General features: G+C 42.5%; 2 protein-coding genes across 3 annotated transcripts; both read right to left on the bottom strand.

Moving 5' to 3' along the window:
- Positions 1–16: 16 nt before the first annotated feature.
- Positions 17–10,992, bottom strand: upf2 (UPF2 regulator of nonsense mediated mRNA decay). 2 transcript variants are annotated; one of them, XM_056748945.1, is made up of 22 exons: positions 10,910–10,992; positions 8,194–8,557; positions 7,320–8,099; positions 7,084–7,244; positions 6,817–6,993; positions 6,547–6,684; positions 6,156–6,259; positions 5,893–5,978; positions 5,697–5,805; positions 5,503–5,616; positions 5,303–5,419; positions 5,050–5,235; positions 4,758–4,961; positions 4,181–4,456; positions 3,773–3,956; positions 3,250–3,395; positions 2,317–2,418; positions 2,145–2,243; positions 1,834–2,004; positions 1,263–1,404; positions 1,053–1,173; positions 17–975 (listed from the first exon to the last, which is right to left on the bottom strand). In XM_056748945.1, the coding sequence occupies exons 2-22, from the start codon at positions 8,547–8,549 to the stop codon at positions 966–968; spliced, it is 3,783 nt and encodes a 1,260-aa protein (XP_056604923.1). In that variant the 5' UTR covers positions 8,550–8,557; positions 10,910–10,992; the 3' UTR covers positions 17–965. The 2 variants fall into 2 exon arrangements, with proteins under 2 accessions (XP_056604923.1, XP_056604924.1); XM_056748946.1 differs by having other exon boundaries at positions 1,834–2,001.
- Positions 10,993–11,530: 538 nt separating this feature from the next.
- On the bottom strand, positions 11,531–15,414 carry LOC130421110 (protein FAM180A). Its single transcript, XM_056748827.1, has 3 exons — positions 15,246–15,414; positions 13,750–13,847; positions 11,531–12,338 (listed from the first exon to the last, which is right to left on the bottom strand). The coding sequence occupies exons 1-3, from the start codon at positions 15,316–15,318 to the stop codon at positions 12,009–12,011; spliced, it is 501 nt and encodes a 166-aa protein (XP_056604805.1). The 5' UTR covers positions 15,319–15,414; the 3' UTR covers positions 11,531–12,008.
- Positions 15,415–17,829: the final 2,415 nt, after the last annotated feature.

Genomic DNA, 17,829 nt, shown 5'->3' with positions numbered 1-17,829 from the left:
TGTTTTGACAGAGACACACCTTTGACAGAGATGTTTATTCAGGCAACTGAGTGAAAAGTCTGAGTAGAAAACAAAGCAGAATCACTTTACAACCCATTTCAAAACACAAGCTATCACTTTTTACTGATGACATGAAGAGATTCAAAGCACAACAAACACAAGTGACAGAAAATCCCAACCAAAATCACATCAAATCTTGACATTTAAAAATCTTTCTGTAAATAGACACATATATGCCTTCAGATGGGACACGCGTCACATGATTCTCTGTCTAATTCGAGTCAGGTATCAGACAGACTTACCTGTCCCAACCACAGACACGTTTCTGTCCGGTTCTACCGCATTCTGTGCGGCTGTATTACAATAACGTCACCTGCACTAGTTAGTGAGCTCACCCGGACACATCGCTGTCACAAAAATGACACAAAGTCACTTTACTGCAACACAGAACATGTTCACAGCTGCGGTTATCCATGCAGATCACATACGGCACTCCAACGCTGAGAACAATATCAGGAGAAAGAATAGAAAGAGATCGAGTGAAGCAACTCGATCATGAGCTGAAGGTTTGTCTGAAGAACTTAAGTGATTCGTTCACCTCCATTTCAGTTTCAACACTGGACAATATCAAAGTGCATCAGTCAAAACAAATCACCTTTGTGTCGATACACGCTTCAGTTCAGCATCGCTCACACGCGTGTGTGCATTAAACTCTTTCACACGTCTACACACTCCTACACTGTTTGTGTCCATGAATGTGTGTGTGTGTGTGCTTGACTCCCTCTTCATCTCCTCCAGCTGATGATGCTCCATTTTGGTTGCCGCGGTGAGGCTGGAGTCAGGAGGGCGTGTCCGTAATAGGTGGGTCTCCATCCCAGAGCAGGTGGATCCAAAGCACCGCTGTCTACCCGTCTGTTTCTGTCTCTCTCTCGTTATGACTCCGTCATGTGCTCATCCTGACATCATCAGCGTCTCCTACAGAACAGTCATGGGTCAGTGAGACAGAAAAACTTGACTTTAAACGTTTTTTTGTAACTATGTTCGAGTCTGACCTGCCGCCGGTCTTGAAAATGAGATCAGCGTTCGGTGCTCCTTTTGGGTGTTGGTATCGCGGGCGGCGCTCTCTGTTTGTGTTGGCGGGTGCCGGTCTCTGAGCGAGGGACTGCATCATCTCTACAAGCACATACATACAGCAATGAATTCCAGAATGAGCAAAGATTTAACAAATATTTAAAATACTGAGTGGAGTATGTGTGACTCACCCTGATAATCCTCCTGCTCCTGACGCTCATTGATGTCCAGCGTGAGTTTCTTCATGCGCATGCGCTCCTCCTGCTCTGCTTGCTGCTGGTTGAAGTGATTCGCCGCCAGATGAGACGACAGCGGAACGTTCAAGATCTTAAACTGCGCGCACACACACACACACAAACAGATAGTGTGAGTAAAGATATTCATCTTGACATCCCAGATTACGTCCAAGTTGATTTATTATAGGAGAAACAGACTGATTGCCTTTGTGTTATCATGTACAAAAACCGGCAACAAAATATCTTAATTATAAGATGATACTTTGATGAATACTTTATTTTGGTCAAATATTATTAGTTGCTCTCTAGATGTATTTATTCCAAAAAACTGGAGGAACCACAACTGGGTCAGTGTGTGTGTGAGAGAGTAAGTGAGTGTGTGAGAGGGAGTAAGAGAGTGTGTGTGTGTGTGTGTGGTAGTCCAACAGTGTAAGCGTTGTATGCTGTAGTTTACCCTCCCAAAGCCACATCCTGAACACACCCTTCAGACCCAAAACCCTTCCAACAGACAAACACACACATGTACCTGCTGTTTGTTGCCTTTCCGCGTGAGCATGACAAACTGCATGGTGTTACTGATGTCTGTGTCTGCATCGGCCGTGCAGGAGGGAGCAGGGTTTTTCTTCAGCTGACTCTTTAACTGAAGAGGAATCGACACATCCAACTGATGTACCTTCACTGCCTCTCCACTGCGCTGCTATACACACACACACACACACACACACACACACACACACATGAATAATACACTTAAGGCTATAGAAATACAGTGAAGACTTGGTCAGATCTTCAGACTGAAGATGTCAGATGGTGTTGGTGGATTGCGATAATGTGCACCTGCAGGTTTTCCAGCATCATCTTGTCCAGCGCCTGGATGAAGTCTTCATCCTCAGCACACGCCACGTGCTTGATCCCCCCACCACGGATCATCACCTCCTGACCAATGAAAGAAGAGCGTCAGAACAAAGCACAGATGACAGACAGCTCTCTGAGCTCTAGTGTGACTCACATTATTCTCCTCATCCGTCTCGTTCTCTTTGTTCGAGTCTGTCAGATAGTCAGTGTTCTCCTCTTCCTCATCATGTTCCTCTTCCTCATTCTCAGAGCCCTCCTTCACATGAGAAACAAGGAGTTAGTCAGCATTACTAGTGAAGCCTTTACAATCAGCTGGAAACCGTCCCATCATGTCAGGTCTTTATCACTAGACTGACATTCTTTCTCTCTAGTATAAACTTTTTCTTTTTGATACTTTACAAGCTGCATTTTTTTCATTATTTATGTTTGTAAATGTGTACCAGAAGTTAAGGTCACGTTTATGTTGTTAAAATGAAACCATCTTTAGGTGTCCTTGCTACTGTTGTAAGCCAGTGTTTGACCCGGATGGGCAAAAAGGTTTTTGACCGCAAAAGCATAAAACCAATGCACATTATAAATTTCCTTTGTAAGTATATAGTTAAGTATAAGTTTTACACTAAGCTCAACAAAATGTTTATTCTTTTTAAATGTTTATTACGTTTTGGAAAAGACTCTCATTTAGTATAGTTAAGGTTAAATCGTTCTAACAGTGTGAGGGAGATGTTAATCCCTAAATATGTGAAACTGCCTGTGCGGAGTCGAGTGGAATTGAAGAGATATATATTTTAATAGTGTTGGTGACACACTCATACAGAGTTCATGACCTTCAGCGACACGCCCATGTTAATCAAAATCAAAACAAAAATAATCTGGGCTGGTTTTCCGGAAACCTTTGTATCACTACATCGTTCTTAAGAATATACCGCTAGCACTCTTAAGGTATAAATGAAGAATGACGTGGCATTAAGAAGGTTTCGGGAAACACAGCCCTGATTGATATTTTAATAACAGAACAGACGCTGTGGAGGGGGCGGGGTTTACAGCTGCCGATGTTACAGCTGCATCTCTCATGTTAGAGAACATTCACCTCTTCCTCCTGGTCATTCATCTCGCTCTCATTTCCAGACTGTTCTTCTGTCTCTGCACCTCCCTCATCTTCATCATCATCCTCCTCCTCATCCAGACCCTCGTTCTCAGCCATAGCGCTGGAGGAGCGACCGTCTTTTTCCAAACCTGAACACACCCACACACACAGATAGAGAGAGAGTGAGAGGAATGTGGCTACTGACCAGAACAGCATCCGGTTAGACCAAGAGATCAAAATAAACCTGTAATATCAGTTTAAAACCAGACAAACAACACACAACAGCATTCCAGAAAAACAATTCAGTCTTTTCTTTTCTCAAACTGACACGTTTCCACCTGCTGAAGGAATGCGTCTCTCGTTCTCTGCACACGTCACGCATGCAGGCGCGAAGAGAAGTCACTTAAGCTGTGAGAATCACTTAAGCTGCGTGTCAGTGTGAAGAATGCTACCAGACAGGAAGTTAAAAACAGGAGCAGATCAACCGGCAGAGCCACACACACACAGACACAATGTTGTGTTATACCCAGTTTGACGAGGAGCTCTCTCTCCAGCTGTGTGACCTGAGCACAAGCTTCATCAAGAGACGAACACAGCTTCATTTTGGGTCGCAGTAACTCCAGCGTGTCTGTGATCATGTACTCGATATCGATGGGGAACGGCTGCTCTTTGCTCCACACGTCTAGACTCTTCTTCCACCAGATATACCTCTACACTCACACAAACACACACATTTGACATACCTTTTCAAGACAATAAGGTCTTCATTTAATCTTTATTCTTACATGACCAACTGAAAGCAAATCATTCAAAATCTAAGATTGTTTTAACAATCAAAAACATCCTGAGATGAATCACTATATTCTATTGAGAACTGTACCTTTAGTTCAAACCAGCTCTGATTGGCTGATACAAATAAAGGGGTGGAGCTAACCTGGAAGTAGATGAGGAAGCAGTCAAGCTTCTTCTTGCTGGATCCGCGATCAAAGTACTGTCCGCAGGTGTCGAGCAGCGTGCAGACCACCCGTATGCGGAACAGGTGCTCGGGGGGGTCAAGGACACCGGGAGAGCCGTCAGTGTTCACGCCGAACGAGATGAAGGAGAAGAGAGTCCTGAAGATGACGGCAGACTCCACCATGCGATAGTTATACAGCTCGCCCAGAAACTTAGCGCTGCTGATTCGCCGCTGGTTAAACTTGGGCTGATTCACCTGAAAAATCAGATCATGGATACTCATTTAACATGGACACCTTGACATTTCTACAGCTGTGAATTTTGTAGATCAAGTTTAATGTTTTCATTTGGAATATGTGTTCTGATGTCATTAAGTCACATTCTCAAGTGTCACATTCAAACAGATGATCAACAGGAGCACAAAATATTACTTCTTCAAACACACCACCTTTCTGTGTGTCTAACATCTGAGCAACAAAATGAAGGCCCTGTTCTTTCAAGATGTAATGTTGTTGGTCACTGTCATTAGAAATAAAATAATGCCATGATGTGCCCACCTCCATGCCCAGTCGGATGTCCTCCAGCACGCCGTCCACCACGTGAATGCCAACGTCCTCCTGATACGCTACCAGGCCGGCCAGCAGGTTAGCCACGCAGTGGATGCTGTTGTATTTGACGTTCCAGATGTTGACCATACAGCATATCAGATAACTCTTGACGTCAGAGTCATGCCACGGTAACTTTCTCATCTGCCTCAACACCTGCACACACACAAAAGCATTACATGTTTATGTAAAACATATGTAAAAACAACCATATCCACAGCTTTGGGGAGGGCAGACGACGTACTTTCTCAGTTGTGACCTTCGACAGATCTTTATAGAGGAGTTTGCGGATGTACTCCTGTAGCGGGGGTCTCTTCTTGCGTACCGTCTTCTCCATCGGTGGAGGGTTACAGTAGTAATAGGCGTTCTCCACCATCGTCACGTAACGCACATCCAGATGCTGAGCCTGTTTCTTACGCATCATCTGATCCTGTAAACGCAGCAGTGTTAGTGTGCTTATGGTGTGCTTGAGTGTGTTTGTGTGAGAGAGGACGGACCAGTAAGACGCTGGTGCGCAGGTGAGATTCCGGTGAGCGGAAGAGAAATCGTCCACACGTCTCCAGCAGCGTGCAGGCCATCTCGATGTGATGATGAGAGAAATCAGACAGCAACATCTTCAGACGCACAGACCGAAAGAATTAGAAAGACATCTGAATATATACACATACACATGTTTAATCCGACATGTCTCTCTAACCTTCAGACAGTGCAGCGTGTCGTTTTTGGAAAACATCTTGAATTTGGCCAATTCCCCGATAAACCTCACCGTCTTATTCTTGGTCTCGATGTTGATTTGATCTTTCTTTCTGATCTATAAGACACAGACACACTTAACACACAAACTCAGATGTTTTTTCTCTTTTCTTCTGAAGCGTGTATGTGTTTTCTCACATGGAAGCGGAAATCTCCCTTGAGCATTGAGCAGAGATCTTCTGCTACATCAGACATACACGGGTGAAGAGTGGCCACCAGACGAGCGTAAAACGGCAACAGATCCAGCCTGAACACCACAAACAAACACATCATACATACACATGAACAGAGTTGCGGTGCCATCTAGTGTTCATGAGAGGAACTGAACACACACCTCTGCCGGGGTACAGTGAAGAGAGCCCGAACCAACTTCCTGCGATTTGATTTTGTGTTCATGTTCATACAGAAGTCCATCGCTGCCTGAGAACACACAGAAAAACATGTTTGTATCACAACCCTTCAGTGCATCAATCATGTCAGTGTATGTTGAGTGTACATTCTAATATTCAAAATATTATGCACATCCACTTAAAATGATCAAAAAAATAAGATTGTGTGTGTTTAAATGTGTTTTGTGAAGTGTGTGTGACTCTTTACCTTATCAATGAGGTCCCTATTGATGCAGTTTGGCATCTGTTGGATGAAGGCATCCACGATGAGTTTGAGATGAGAGCCGGTGCTGGCCTCCTCATCCTCTTGTTCTACACAAACACACCAATCTCGTATTATTACACCAGATTCAGCCGACCTGACACTTTTATCACACAGACTGCTGTTGTTTAACACACCTTTAAAGAGTTATTATGGCACATTAAAACACAAAAATACAATGAAATGATCACAAGTCTTGTGTATTTGTAGTAGGAGAAACAGAGAAACTGACTGATCTATGATCACTGGAACAAATTTGGTCTTTTTTCTATGATATCGTTTAGTTTTATCCTGCATGTGTACTGTGTGTTATTTGTGTGTGTGTGTGTGTGTGTACCTTGCTCATCCAGTATTTTCTTGGCCAGTTCTTCACTCTCTGTCTCATCAGCCGTGTCCAGATCCAGAGGATCATCGGTGATGTCCAGAGCCTCCAGCTCAATCTCCAACTCCTCAGTGCTGTTCGCCTCACGCTCCTCTGCAACAAACACACACATACACAACCACATCATCTGCATGAGCGTCTTCATTTGCCAAAAACTGCAGTACACATGCACACTGCATAACAATGTACCCACAATGCATCACACCATGAACAAGCAGTCGGTACCTTTCTTGTTCTGTCCGCTCTTCTCGTTATCTTTGAAGAGGATGGCAGGAACAAACGCCTTCAGATCCACCATATTTTCATAGAAGTTACGAGCGTCCTCGTCCTCCCAGATCCCGCCCTCCAGGTCAAACTCTCCCGGCTTTCCTGGTGTGAAGATATCGATGCCTGGACCGTGCTCTGTCACATACAACACAAACAGAACGCGTCAAACAGAAACTCCACCAAACGTCAGAGTGACACCTTGTAGAAGAGAGATGGAGGTCACACCTTCCTGGGCGGTTTTATCTAGAGGAAGTTCAGGCATGTTCTCGTCCAGTAGATCAGCCAGAGTCTGTGTGTTTGCCAGGAGCTTCTGATAGGAGGTGGCGAACTCTTCATACTGCTTGTGTCTGTCTTCACTGAGCTCTCCTTTAGAGTGAAGAATCCGTCTGAAGAGAGAAAACAAAAGCTGAGTGTCATCACATCATTCACAACAGAGCCTATCGAAAGATCCCGTCACTCACCTGTTCTGTCTCTCGATGTTTTGCAGCTCTCTGTGGTCTTTCTTCAGGTGTTTAGTGAGGGAAGTGAAATATTCCCTCAGAAGGTTCTGGAACGGCTGCTGTTTCTCAGCACTGATGATCTGACTGAGCGGGAAGGACAAGCCGAACTTCTCCGTAGCGTTTTTCACCTTCCGTGGCACCAGACTGGCGACATCATCACCGCAGTGCTTACAGAAGCTGATGATGACGGCCACGTGCGTGTGCGTGTCCCTGTCTGATCCGATGATGCTCTTCAACTGCTCGTAGATGAGCGAGAGCCCCTCTTTATCTGTGAACAGCCCCACAATGGTGAGCTCGGCGATGAAGCGCAGGTCAGTGCGCAGTTTGCTCACGTTGGGCGTCTTCTCATCTTTCCTGGCTTCAAAGTGTCTCTTCCAAGCGCCCAGCAGCAGCGGAGCGAAGTCTGCGTAGCGCTGGTGAAACAGAGAGCAGAGGTGCACGGCACAGCTCACGTCTGAGATCTTCAGCTTGGCCTCCACCATGGAGCTCACGGCCTCGCCGATGTATTTGCTGAGGTTGAGCAAGTTGAAGTCTTGAGAAAGGGAGGCGCGCTGCTGCTCCGTGAGCGTGCGGAGCTTCTTGACGAACGCCGTGTTCTTCTTCAGACTGGAGTCCAGACGGCTGAAGAACGCCTCCTCTGGACGTGTCTCCTGCACGTGCTGGTTCTTACCGCGGAGATCTTTCCTGCTGTGGTTACGCTCCCACGCCTCCTGATGGAGCTGCTCGGCCTCCTCCTTCTCCCTGAACACAAACACACACAAGTTTCAGTGCTGTGAATCATATTTCAATGACAGTTTTATGATTTTCAAATGACATCAGAACCCAGAGCTCTTACTTGAGTTGAGCAGCCTCCTCCTCTTTCTGTCGTTTGGCTTCTTCCTCCAGCAGCCTCTTCTCCTCCTCCTCCTGTTGTCTCTTCTCATCCTCCTCTTTCCTCTTCTGCTCCTCCTCAGCTTTCAGCTTCTCCTCCTCTTTCTTCTTCCTCTCCTTCTCCTCCTTCCTTTTCCTCTCCTCCTCTGCTCGTCTCTTCTTCTCGTCCGGTGTCTTTCCTCCCTCTTTCTTTCCGCTCATTTTGGTCTCGTCTTTGCTTTTCTCACGAGAGGCGGTGGCGGCTGGCCTCTCCGCATCTTTGTCCTTATTGCCAGTCTCTTTCTCCTCCATGTTTACAGACTTCTTACGCTCAGCAGGCATAACTGCTCCTGTAAGACACAATATAATAATGATCAACTGATTACACACTAAATATCAAGGGCTTTGTTTGGATTGGGATATTACTAATCCATTTAAAAAATAAATCAACTGTGAAAACATCTCACTTTTAACAGATATTTTATAATGGGTGTTTAAAAAGCCCAAAACTTTAATGTAAGCAATTATATTTGTAACTTTTTCCAATTCCTTAGACTGCCTACTTAAAATATTTTAAAATATTTTATTTTATTTCGTTTAGTTTATTTATTTATAAAGCACTCTTTAAACCTGAATAATTTTCCCATTTCTAATCTTCCATTCCTTGCCAAAATTTTAGAACAAACAGTGGCTTCTCAATTGCTTTCACATCTTTCTTCGAACAATCTTTTTGAGCCACTTCCATCTGGATTCCGTAAACTACACATTACTGAAACAGAATTAGTTAAGGTCACCCGTGACTTGGTAATGTCTTCTGATTCGGGTCACCTATCGTTACGGATTCTTCATGATGTTAGTGCCGCCTTTGACACTATAGATCACTCTATTTTAATCTCCCGTTTAGAGTTTCTAATTCTGCATTCAAGTGGTTTAAATCCTATCTCTCTGAAGCAGTTTGTTGTGATGGGTAGTTGCAGGTCTGAGGTTGGTGTGCTGCACTCTGGTGTTCCCCAGGGATCAGTTTTGGGCCCTTTACTTTTTAATATTTACATTTTTCCTCTTGGTCAACTTTTAAGAACACTTTGTCTTAACTTCCACTTTTATGCAGATGGAACTCAGATCTATATACATTCAAAACCAGATGTCAATATGCCAGTGGCTTTTCTTTCTCAATGTTTTGCTGAGATTAAAAAATGGATGTCTGAGAATTTTTGTCTAAACATTGATAAGACCAAAGTGATGCTTATTGGATCACCCCACCAGTCCGCAACTTTAGGTCTGGACGGGTCTGCTACACGGTTTCAAACTAAACTAAGAAATCTGGGGGTGATATTTGATGTCAACTTAACATGTGATCCGCATGTTTGTAATAAAGCCAAAGCATCGTTTTTTCATATCAGAAACATTGTGAAATTACGTCCCATGTTGACTTTTCAAGTGGCTGAAAAGTTAATCAACACTTTAGTGTTTTCACGTATTGATTATTATAATGCATTGCTGGCTGGAGTTTCAAAAGCTACCCTAAGTAAATTACAATTGGAACAAAATTCAACTGGCAGAATATCGACTAGGACCAGCGCAAGGGAGCACATCACACGTTTCTTGGAAAAATTGCACTGGCTTCCTGTTAGTTTTCGTTATGATTTTAAAATTTGCTTGCTTACTTATAAGGCTTTGAACAATTTGTCTCCTTAATATTTGTCAGAGCTTTCAACCCCCTATACACACACACATTTTCTACACACCTCTGAAGCTGGTCTTTCATCTGTTCGAACAACTGTCTTAAAATTATGGGCGATCGTGCTTCCTCTTCAATGGCTCTTAAATTAATCTTCTAATATTAGAAAAGCTGAATCCCTTAATGTTTTTAAATACTCCCTTAAAACTGACTTTTTAAGGTTTGCGTTTAGGTGATTTATGTGCTTAATCTGTTTTATTATTTTGACCTTGTTTTGTTTGATGTGTTCATATAGCTTGTATTTTGGGGCTATCTTTTTTACTTCATATATGTATGTAAAGCGCTTTGAGATGCTGCTTTTAAAGGCGCTATATAAAATCAAGTTTATTATTATTATTATTATAAACCAACGCACCGCTGTAACAAGGTGCTGTACAATACATCACACTTATATTCATTATATGGCAGGAGCAAGGCAGAGTACCTCTAATCTAGACTCTAATTTCTAATCTAGAAAAATCTGATCACTGTAGTGACCCCAAATGTATCAGAACTTGTGTGAACTTCCGGTTCCGACGCAGGCACAAACAAACGCACTCAAAACCGACACGCGCTCACACACAAACCTTACATTTCATTAATTCCTGCGTACTTCGTTATATGATAGTTATAAAGTATTCCGAGACCCAAACGACAAAAAACAACAAAAACACAAAATCAATACGCAACACCTGCAGTTATTGAATCCGTCAAAATGAACGTCCTCAATTTGGAATTCATTGTTAACTCGATTTAAAGACACTTATGGTGTGTAGCTCCACTATGGAAACAATAAAATCGTTTAAAATAAATTATGTTAGTAATTCTATTGCATGTTTACGAATTAGCATTAGCCGTTAGCTGCAGCGAGGTCGCTCGTATGTCAAGCATTGACACATTTATAGCACAAACAGACAGAAATCACACGAGCAGGGAGATTTTCTCTCGGACACAGATGTGTGTATTAATCAAATGTTCGTCTTACCTCATGTGCATGTGTTTATATTCATAAGTGAAGTGGGTGATGGCGCTTGATAGTTTTCACTGTCAGGACCCCTCAATAAGGCGCTTCAGTAGCGCCTGATCAAAAACACCAGTACATCCTTACAGATAACAATAAGACCTGAAAACATGTAGTGTACTTGTTTTATTTACGTACTATTGATGAGTCAAGTGTTTGTTTAACTTTAACTCATCGGGTTATTGCATAATGTAGAAACCTGTGGTACTATAACCCCACATTTTACCACTTTAAAAATGTTAACCTTAGGGTTTAAACTTCAAACTGTGCTTTTCTTCTGTCACCTTGTTTGTCATTTATGTATATATGTATGATGCCTGTTTACATTTCTTTGTTCTGCTAATATAAATGTAAATGTAATAATCAATTCTGTAGTTGCTGTTATGCGCCGCTGTCATATATGTCGCCTGCAGATGGCGCTGTAGACACACATACAATAACACGCATTTATATTCTAAAATAATGAGCCAGGGTCATTAATAATCATGATCATCTTAAGTGAGTCTTTCATCAGCTGGTGATATGCAGTCAGATGCTGAAAAATTGCCTGAGGTGTTCAAATAAAACAGTTTCGAAAGACAATCGTCATATATGGGAAGCTTTAATTTAATTCAAGAGAAAAGATGTGCAGATTGAACTTTGATGATATTTTCAGTCTTCTGAAACCCCTTCTAGCAGAGAAAGCAGGTTTTGATTTGCCGCTGGGAATACTCCTGGTGTTAAGTCAGTTAAACACGAGCAAGGACGTGATGATGATGATTATATGAGCAGATGCATAGTCTGAGGATAAATGGAAAGTCTTACAAGGACACTACACCTCATTCTCTAATAATGTGTCATCACATTGGACTGCTTGAGATAAACAACACCTTTTATGCAAAGAATGTGATTTGTCATTGTGAAGGTGAACTTATGCAAACGCTGATCTTAAAATGCACATATACAGTCAGACCACAGTGAAACGCTGTAAATACAGACTTCAGGACCCAGATTTTACAGAGCAACGTCTTTAAACGCCTGCTAAAGAAATCTATGGTAGTATTGTGTTGTATTTTAAAATGTGTCACTCCGGCTGGAGGTCTCCTTTAATGGCTTTATAGAGTCGTAAGAGGGTGTTTGCCCACAGCTCCCTCTGGTGGCCAGGGTTGGTGTGTTGGACATGTTGGGCTGTGAACACCATAGTGAGTACAGTGCGCTCGAAGTCCTCCATCCGCAGCGATCCGTGATGCTGTGCCAGGTGAGCGCTGAGCCGCTGGATCTCAGAGAGAGTTCTGGGCAGCACGTCCTCACACAGAACGTCCAGAACCTCCAGTTTTCTTAAAGAGGCCAGTTCCTGATCAGATATATGCAGTGTTCCTCGCTCTGTGTCCCTGTACGCTCCAGACCACAACACCTGCAAAACAACAAAGAACATGAGACATTCAACAGACTGATGAAAAAATGTTTTTGGGTGATTGATCTGATTTCTGTCAAAATCTGGTTAAATCTGTTGTTGCTCTTGCGTTTAGAATCTGATGTCTGGAGGTGAACAGAACCAGATGAATAAAACAAAATGCAGATTTTTGGCAGAATTCTGTGGAATGGATTTAAATTGTTCAACAGCGTCTGGCAGTTTAAAACATGATCAAAATGGCCAAAAGCGAAATGAACACGTGTGGGATGAGAGATGTGCAGATCATGTTTGTTGTTGTCTGATGAGACTTTCATGGCATGCTGATATCTGATGTTGTGATGTCGAATTAGACGTCTGTCTCAGGAATATATATATATTTTTAGATTGAATCTAAATGGAGATTTTGTTTATTTCTCTGATGGATCTGACAGCTTGATATCACAGAACTCAATAACACTGAGCTCAAGTATTGACTGTTTCCTTCACTCAATGAGAAGACGCTAAAAAACACATTCAACTCACCGACGAACTCCATGAACTACTTGCTCGGGAGATTTGAGTTTTCAGTTGTGTTTCATTTTAGTATCAAATTAGTCTGAGTTGTTTCTTCAAAAATGGCTTAAAACAGAATCAAATGAGAGTGTAAATGCTGAAACACATGAAGAGTCTGGAGGTGAGAATGAATGTAGATTGTAGAGGTCAAATAATCTGGATTTTAGTTAATTTGATGAGAAATGTTTGAGTTCATATTGAGATCATCAATAATATTGACTTTTGATTGCAGATTTGACAAATCTGAGCTCAGTTTGACACATTGTTGACATCTCAAACTCTAATGACAGACACATTTCTGACATTTCTGACTCTTTTCTCCGGAGAAACATCTGAGACACACATGAGACTTAAGCACAAGTTTCAATTTTCTCTGTTTTATTTTTCTGATGTTGCTGTTTCATATCTTGTGATATATTTTATTGATTCACATATATGACCAAATCTGACAATTGTCAAACAGAAAGAATACTTACAGGTTTAATTCGTTTTTGATTTAGTTAGTTAATAAACAAAATGTTCCTTTAAAAATAATTAATAAACAAATAACTATTCATCAATGCAGTCTTTCAGTAATGTTTAGTGAATTGTGAGAGATTGAAATTTGTCTCCCCATCAGATTATGTTCCAGCAGACTGTCTCCATAGACACCCCATTGATTCAAGATGGATCAAATCAGCTTTGTTATACATTTGTTTCTTATTGAATAACCGTTTTTTTACTGGGAAATACATCCTATAATGCAAGTAAAGAATGCTTTCATGTTTTTAAAGTTCCCTGTGATTAATTTCAAAGCTGTCAAGGAGAAATACAACTGAGATATTGAAGAGACACGAGAGAGAAAGACTGTGACACACACCTCATAGAGAAGGTTGGCATCTTCCACTGATTTCTGAAACGAGGGGTTGAGCAGCGCTGGCGTTCCTCGCTTCACTCTGAAGGCTGATGGGTACAGAGCTGAGAGACACAGAGAATCATGGGTAATCTCGTCACACCACAGAATCACAGATCAAAAGCAGATATTAATGTTTAAAAACACATGAGAAGTTTGTTTTATTCGACAGTGTCCTGTGGAAACACATTCACATGTTTTGACAGTGCATGTGTTCACCAGCTGCACATCATGTCTGATGTGTGGGCATGCGAGCGTCTGATTGGCAGGGAGGTGTGTGTCACTGGAAGATATTCATCTCCTCGCGGTAAGGTGAGTTTGAAGAGTGTGTGACAGGACTGAATCAAATCAGGATTATGTGGGAGGCTCACAGTCACATGATGGAAGTCGTTTAGTGTGGATTACTGACCAAAGACCGATTCGCTCACACACACACACACACACACACACACACACTAATCATCAGCTCAGGATGTCGCCACATCACACACATTCCAAAGCTGTTCCGGCCAATCGGGTGCAGATGTGTGCACGCAGAACGCATGAGTGAGTTCTCGACCTCTCACCTTTACAAAGCTGTGGTGTAAAATTCCCTTTCACTTAAATAAAACCAACCTGTACTATAACACAAGCCTCAGATACAGCGGAACTCAACCGTCCCTTGACCGCAGAATTGTGAGCTGATGGCACGGCAACACAAAATACGCGGAGACATTTCTCAAAATATCTTCTTTCGCGTTCCACAGAAGAAAGACTCACATAGAGATTAACATAAATGATGACTGATTTTTTTGTGAACTGTCCCTTTAAGGACTTGTGAGGTAAAATCATCTGCGGCTGCTGGTTTTTAAAATCTTTGCCAAAATTCCAATATGAACGTTCTAGAAGCTCATATATGAGTAACTGCACATGTCTATTAGTGACTCATTAAGGCTCATTTAACTTCATTTCATCCTTCTATCTTTCCTCTAAATGTCTGTTTGTCTGTACGAACAGCTCTGGTGTCCAGCGGAGGAATGTATTGGAAGGTCAGGACAGATATATGAAGACACAGAGAGCGCTCGTTGTATGCAGCAGCAGTTTATCTGCGGCCGGCGTCTGGTCGGCCCTGCGGACGACGCTGACATGTTTTGTTTTCAGAGATCTTGTTGTGAAAGCACAAGGTCATTGATCTCTAAATGCTAAGCACTTCAAATTCCATAAACAACAGAAGATACAGATACAAACTCATCTATCGTGTCTGTCTGCCGTGTGATTCTGCTTAGGTTTTCTTGTTTTCTTTTTAACATTAATGGACAACACTCAAAAGTAAAAGTTTAGATGCAATTGTTGTTCAGATGATTTAAAACATTAGTTTGTTATTTTGATGTTTTTTTTGTTGTTCTCTCATCAGAAAGCGAGTGATCAGATCTGATCTAACACTCACCTGTCGCACTCATGACTGATGTCATCGTGTGTCTTACCTCTCCGCCAGTGAGATGCTGAAGATATCGGACACATGAGTGCACACAGAGACAGAATCCACAACACTGACATGATGTTTCCTCTCTCTTCTCACTGACTCAAAGTCAGGCCCGTCACTGCTGCATGAGTAAATAAACACAGAGAGAGAGAGGGAGAGAGAGAAAGAGAGAGACTGGCTCCATCATTCTCCTCCTCCGGTTTCTCCTCCTCCTTTTAGAGGAATGTTTTCTCTCTCTCTCTCTCTCTCTCTGTGTGCGTTTTGACATTTTCATCTGGAAGTCATCGAAACTCAAAGACAGCCAATCAGTCAGTCTGTCTCTCTATCTGTCTGTCTGCTTCATCTGTTTTCTGTCTTTCTCACATGCACCGAGTTCACGAGCATTAACATTCATGCTGATCACACACACGCTTTCTATCTGAGGACATTCGACAGACATCTATACACAGATTAATTGACTATACATTTTGATAATGCTTCTACGTGTCCATGAAGAAGGGTTTGCACGAATTGATCAGGTGTTTGTTCACCTCTGGGTAACAACTCTGTCCCCATCATACCTACAGTAGATGTCTAAACAGACGTCATGCTAAGGGTTCAATCCTGCACTTTGTTCTACACGCGTGAATGAAATCTCAATCGTGTTGTGAGGGATCAGAATATCACGGACACATGAGGAGCTCCTCTTTTCACTGTCACCTGTCAGATGCAACATTCTAACAACAAAAACATTATGTAAAACACGTGAAAGACTCTGCACAAATGAGTGCGTTATAAGTGTGTGACTGTGTTATCTTTAAAGATCTTTAACAGCAAGTGTTTTTTTTTCAGAGATTCAGAGACTGAAATTTTCCACTGAACTCACAGTTTTCCGGCAAACTGGGTGTTTTCATTGGCGATACCATGAGGACTGCAGTCCCACAGCAATACTTTTGACTAGAAATAACACTGCAAAGAATCACACACAAGCTGCCTACACGGACTGCTTTCTTCTAAGGGAACGTTGCTGAATGATACAGAAGGTTCTAGATAAGAAGCACCTCGTCACACAAAGATAAAACATGGACCTGAAGAGATGTATGACTAATGTTCCCGTCCAGTTTTCAGAAGAGACTGGTGCCGGCGACACGTCACTGCTGGTGCTTTATATTCATGGATGCTACAGTATGAAAAACATCCCAGCATGACAGAGACCCGAGCGGATAGAGCAGGTGAATGTGAAAAACATCAGCAGCTGGTGTGATCATCAGGTCTCTCCACGCGGCTCCAGGGTTCTGAGTGTGGACAGATGCTGCGAATGTCCTCCAGCTCACAGATGGATATCACATACCCAACCCCCCGGGAGAACGAGAACCGGCGAAGGTGCTGTCTGAGATCAGTTTAGGAGAGGGTCACTGCTTAAGTAAACCTGCTGATAAGAGCAGAGCTGATCTGAATCAACTCACGTGAGGGAGATCTTAAACACTTCTCTTACATTTCAACAGAAGAAATATAAAAATGTGGAGAGATGTGTGTGTTTTCTCCTGGTGGTGGTGCTGTCGGAGCATGATTGTGTGTGTGAACGCAGGAACTCGGGTTGGTGATTCTTTCAGAAAACTATGGAAAATACTTTAAGGTGTTGTTGGGCTTCAGATCCAGGTGGGCGCTCTTGTGAGACCCTTGAAGTAATTGGCCTGGTAAACCTCAGATATGGTAATGCCCTCCGATTGTTGGCTTTGTGTCTCTGAAGAGCTGTAATTGGTGCACCGTGATGTCGCGTATAAAAGCACCGGTTCATCTGCTATTAAAACCAATGAAAGAGCACAAGAGAGAACAACAGCGCTGACATCTACATCACCCGTCTCTCTGTCTGTCTGTCACGCTCACCTGAGACAGGTGAAACAGTGTAAAATCAATGAACTAGTGTGTGACCCAACGGATATGGTCGACGTATACATTTCTGGATCACATCAAACCTGATTTCAAGTCATGCAACAACATACCTGTCTATCACAACTTCACAAACTTTGTACGGCAGGGATTTTGTCCAGGAATGTTCAAGAACACAGTTTATGTGCAATTATGTGAAATAATCCACCCATGCTAATTAGTATGCAAGATTAGAATGAATCCAAATCATTGAAATTCGTCTGCGTGTTGAATAGCAATCATGTTGAAAATAGTACACTGCACACGCAGCGGATTATAAATGTATGAACAGACACAGGATTTTCTCCACCACTCACTGTGTGGTGTATGTTATGAAGATTTGATATTTACATTAGAAGAATGACCTGCACATATACAGACTCATGCACCCTCTCAGATGAATGACATAATCACACTAATGGGCAAAATGCTTTGGACAGACAGCCATGCTTTTTTCCCACACTCTAAAATAAACCCATTCAGGGAGCTGAGAGACGGGGAGAGAGAGGGGGGGAGAGAGATAGAGAGAGTCCACGGGGGCCTCGCGCGCTTCTCTGCGCGTCTGACAGCTTAATTGCAGGTACGCGCGATCAAAGGCAATTAAACTCTGAGAGACGCAAGCGGAAAGTTCGAGAAACGCTTGCGGTTAAGAAGAGATTCAACATCATCAACATCTT

The sequence above is a fragment of the Triplophysa dalaica genome, chromosome 5 (genome assembly GCF_015846415.1).
Source record: "Triplophysa dalaica isolate WHDGS20190420 chromosome 5, ASM1584641v1, whole genome shotgun sequence".
NCBI classification, from domain to species: domain Eukaryota; kingdom Metazoa; phylum Chordata; class Actinopteri; order Cypriniformes; family Nemacheilidae; genus Triplophysa; species Triplophysa dalaica.
The sequence above is the reverse complement of the archived record's forward strand: the minus strand, read 5'-3'. Positions and strand labels throughout refer to the sequence as shown.

Excerpts from the sequence above, each read along its gene's own strand:
- upf2 (XM_056748945.1), bottom strand. The coding sequence starts at position 8,549 with ATGCCTGCTGAGCGTAAGAAGTCTGTAAACATGGAGGAGAAAGAGACT. Across the intron at positions 8,100-8,193 it reads GAGGAGGCTGCTCAACTCAA|GGAGAAGGAGGAGGCCGAGC; the intron begins GTAAGAGCTCTG and ends GTTTGTGTTCAG. Across the intron at positions 7,245-7,319 it reads AACATCGAGAGACAGAACAG|ACGGATTCTTCACTCTAAAG; the intron begins GTGAGTGACGGG and ends TTCTCTCTTCAG.
- LOC130421110 (XM_056748827.1), bottom strand. The coding sequence starts at position 15,318 with ATGTCAGTGTTGTGGATTCTGTCTCTGTGTGCACTCATGTGTCCGATA. Across the intron at positions 13,848-15,245 it reads AGCATCTCACTGGCGGAGAG|CTCTGTACCCATCAGCCTTC; the intron begins GTAAGACACACG and ends TGTGTCTCTCAG. Across the intron at positions 12,339-13,749 it reads ATGCCAACCTTCTCTATGAG|GTGTTGTGGTCTGGAGCGTA; the intron begins GTGTGTGTCACA and ends GTTGTTTTGCAG.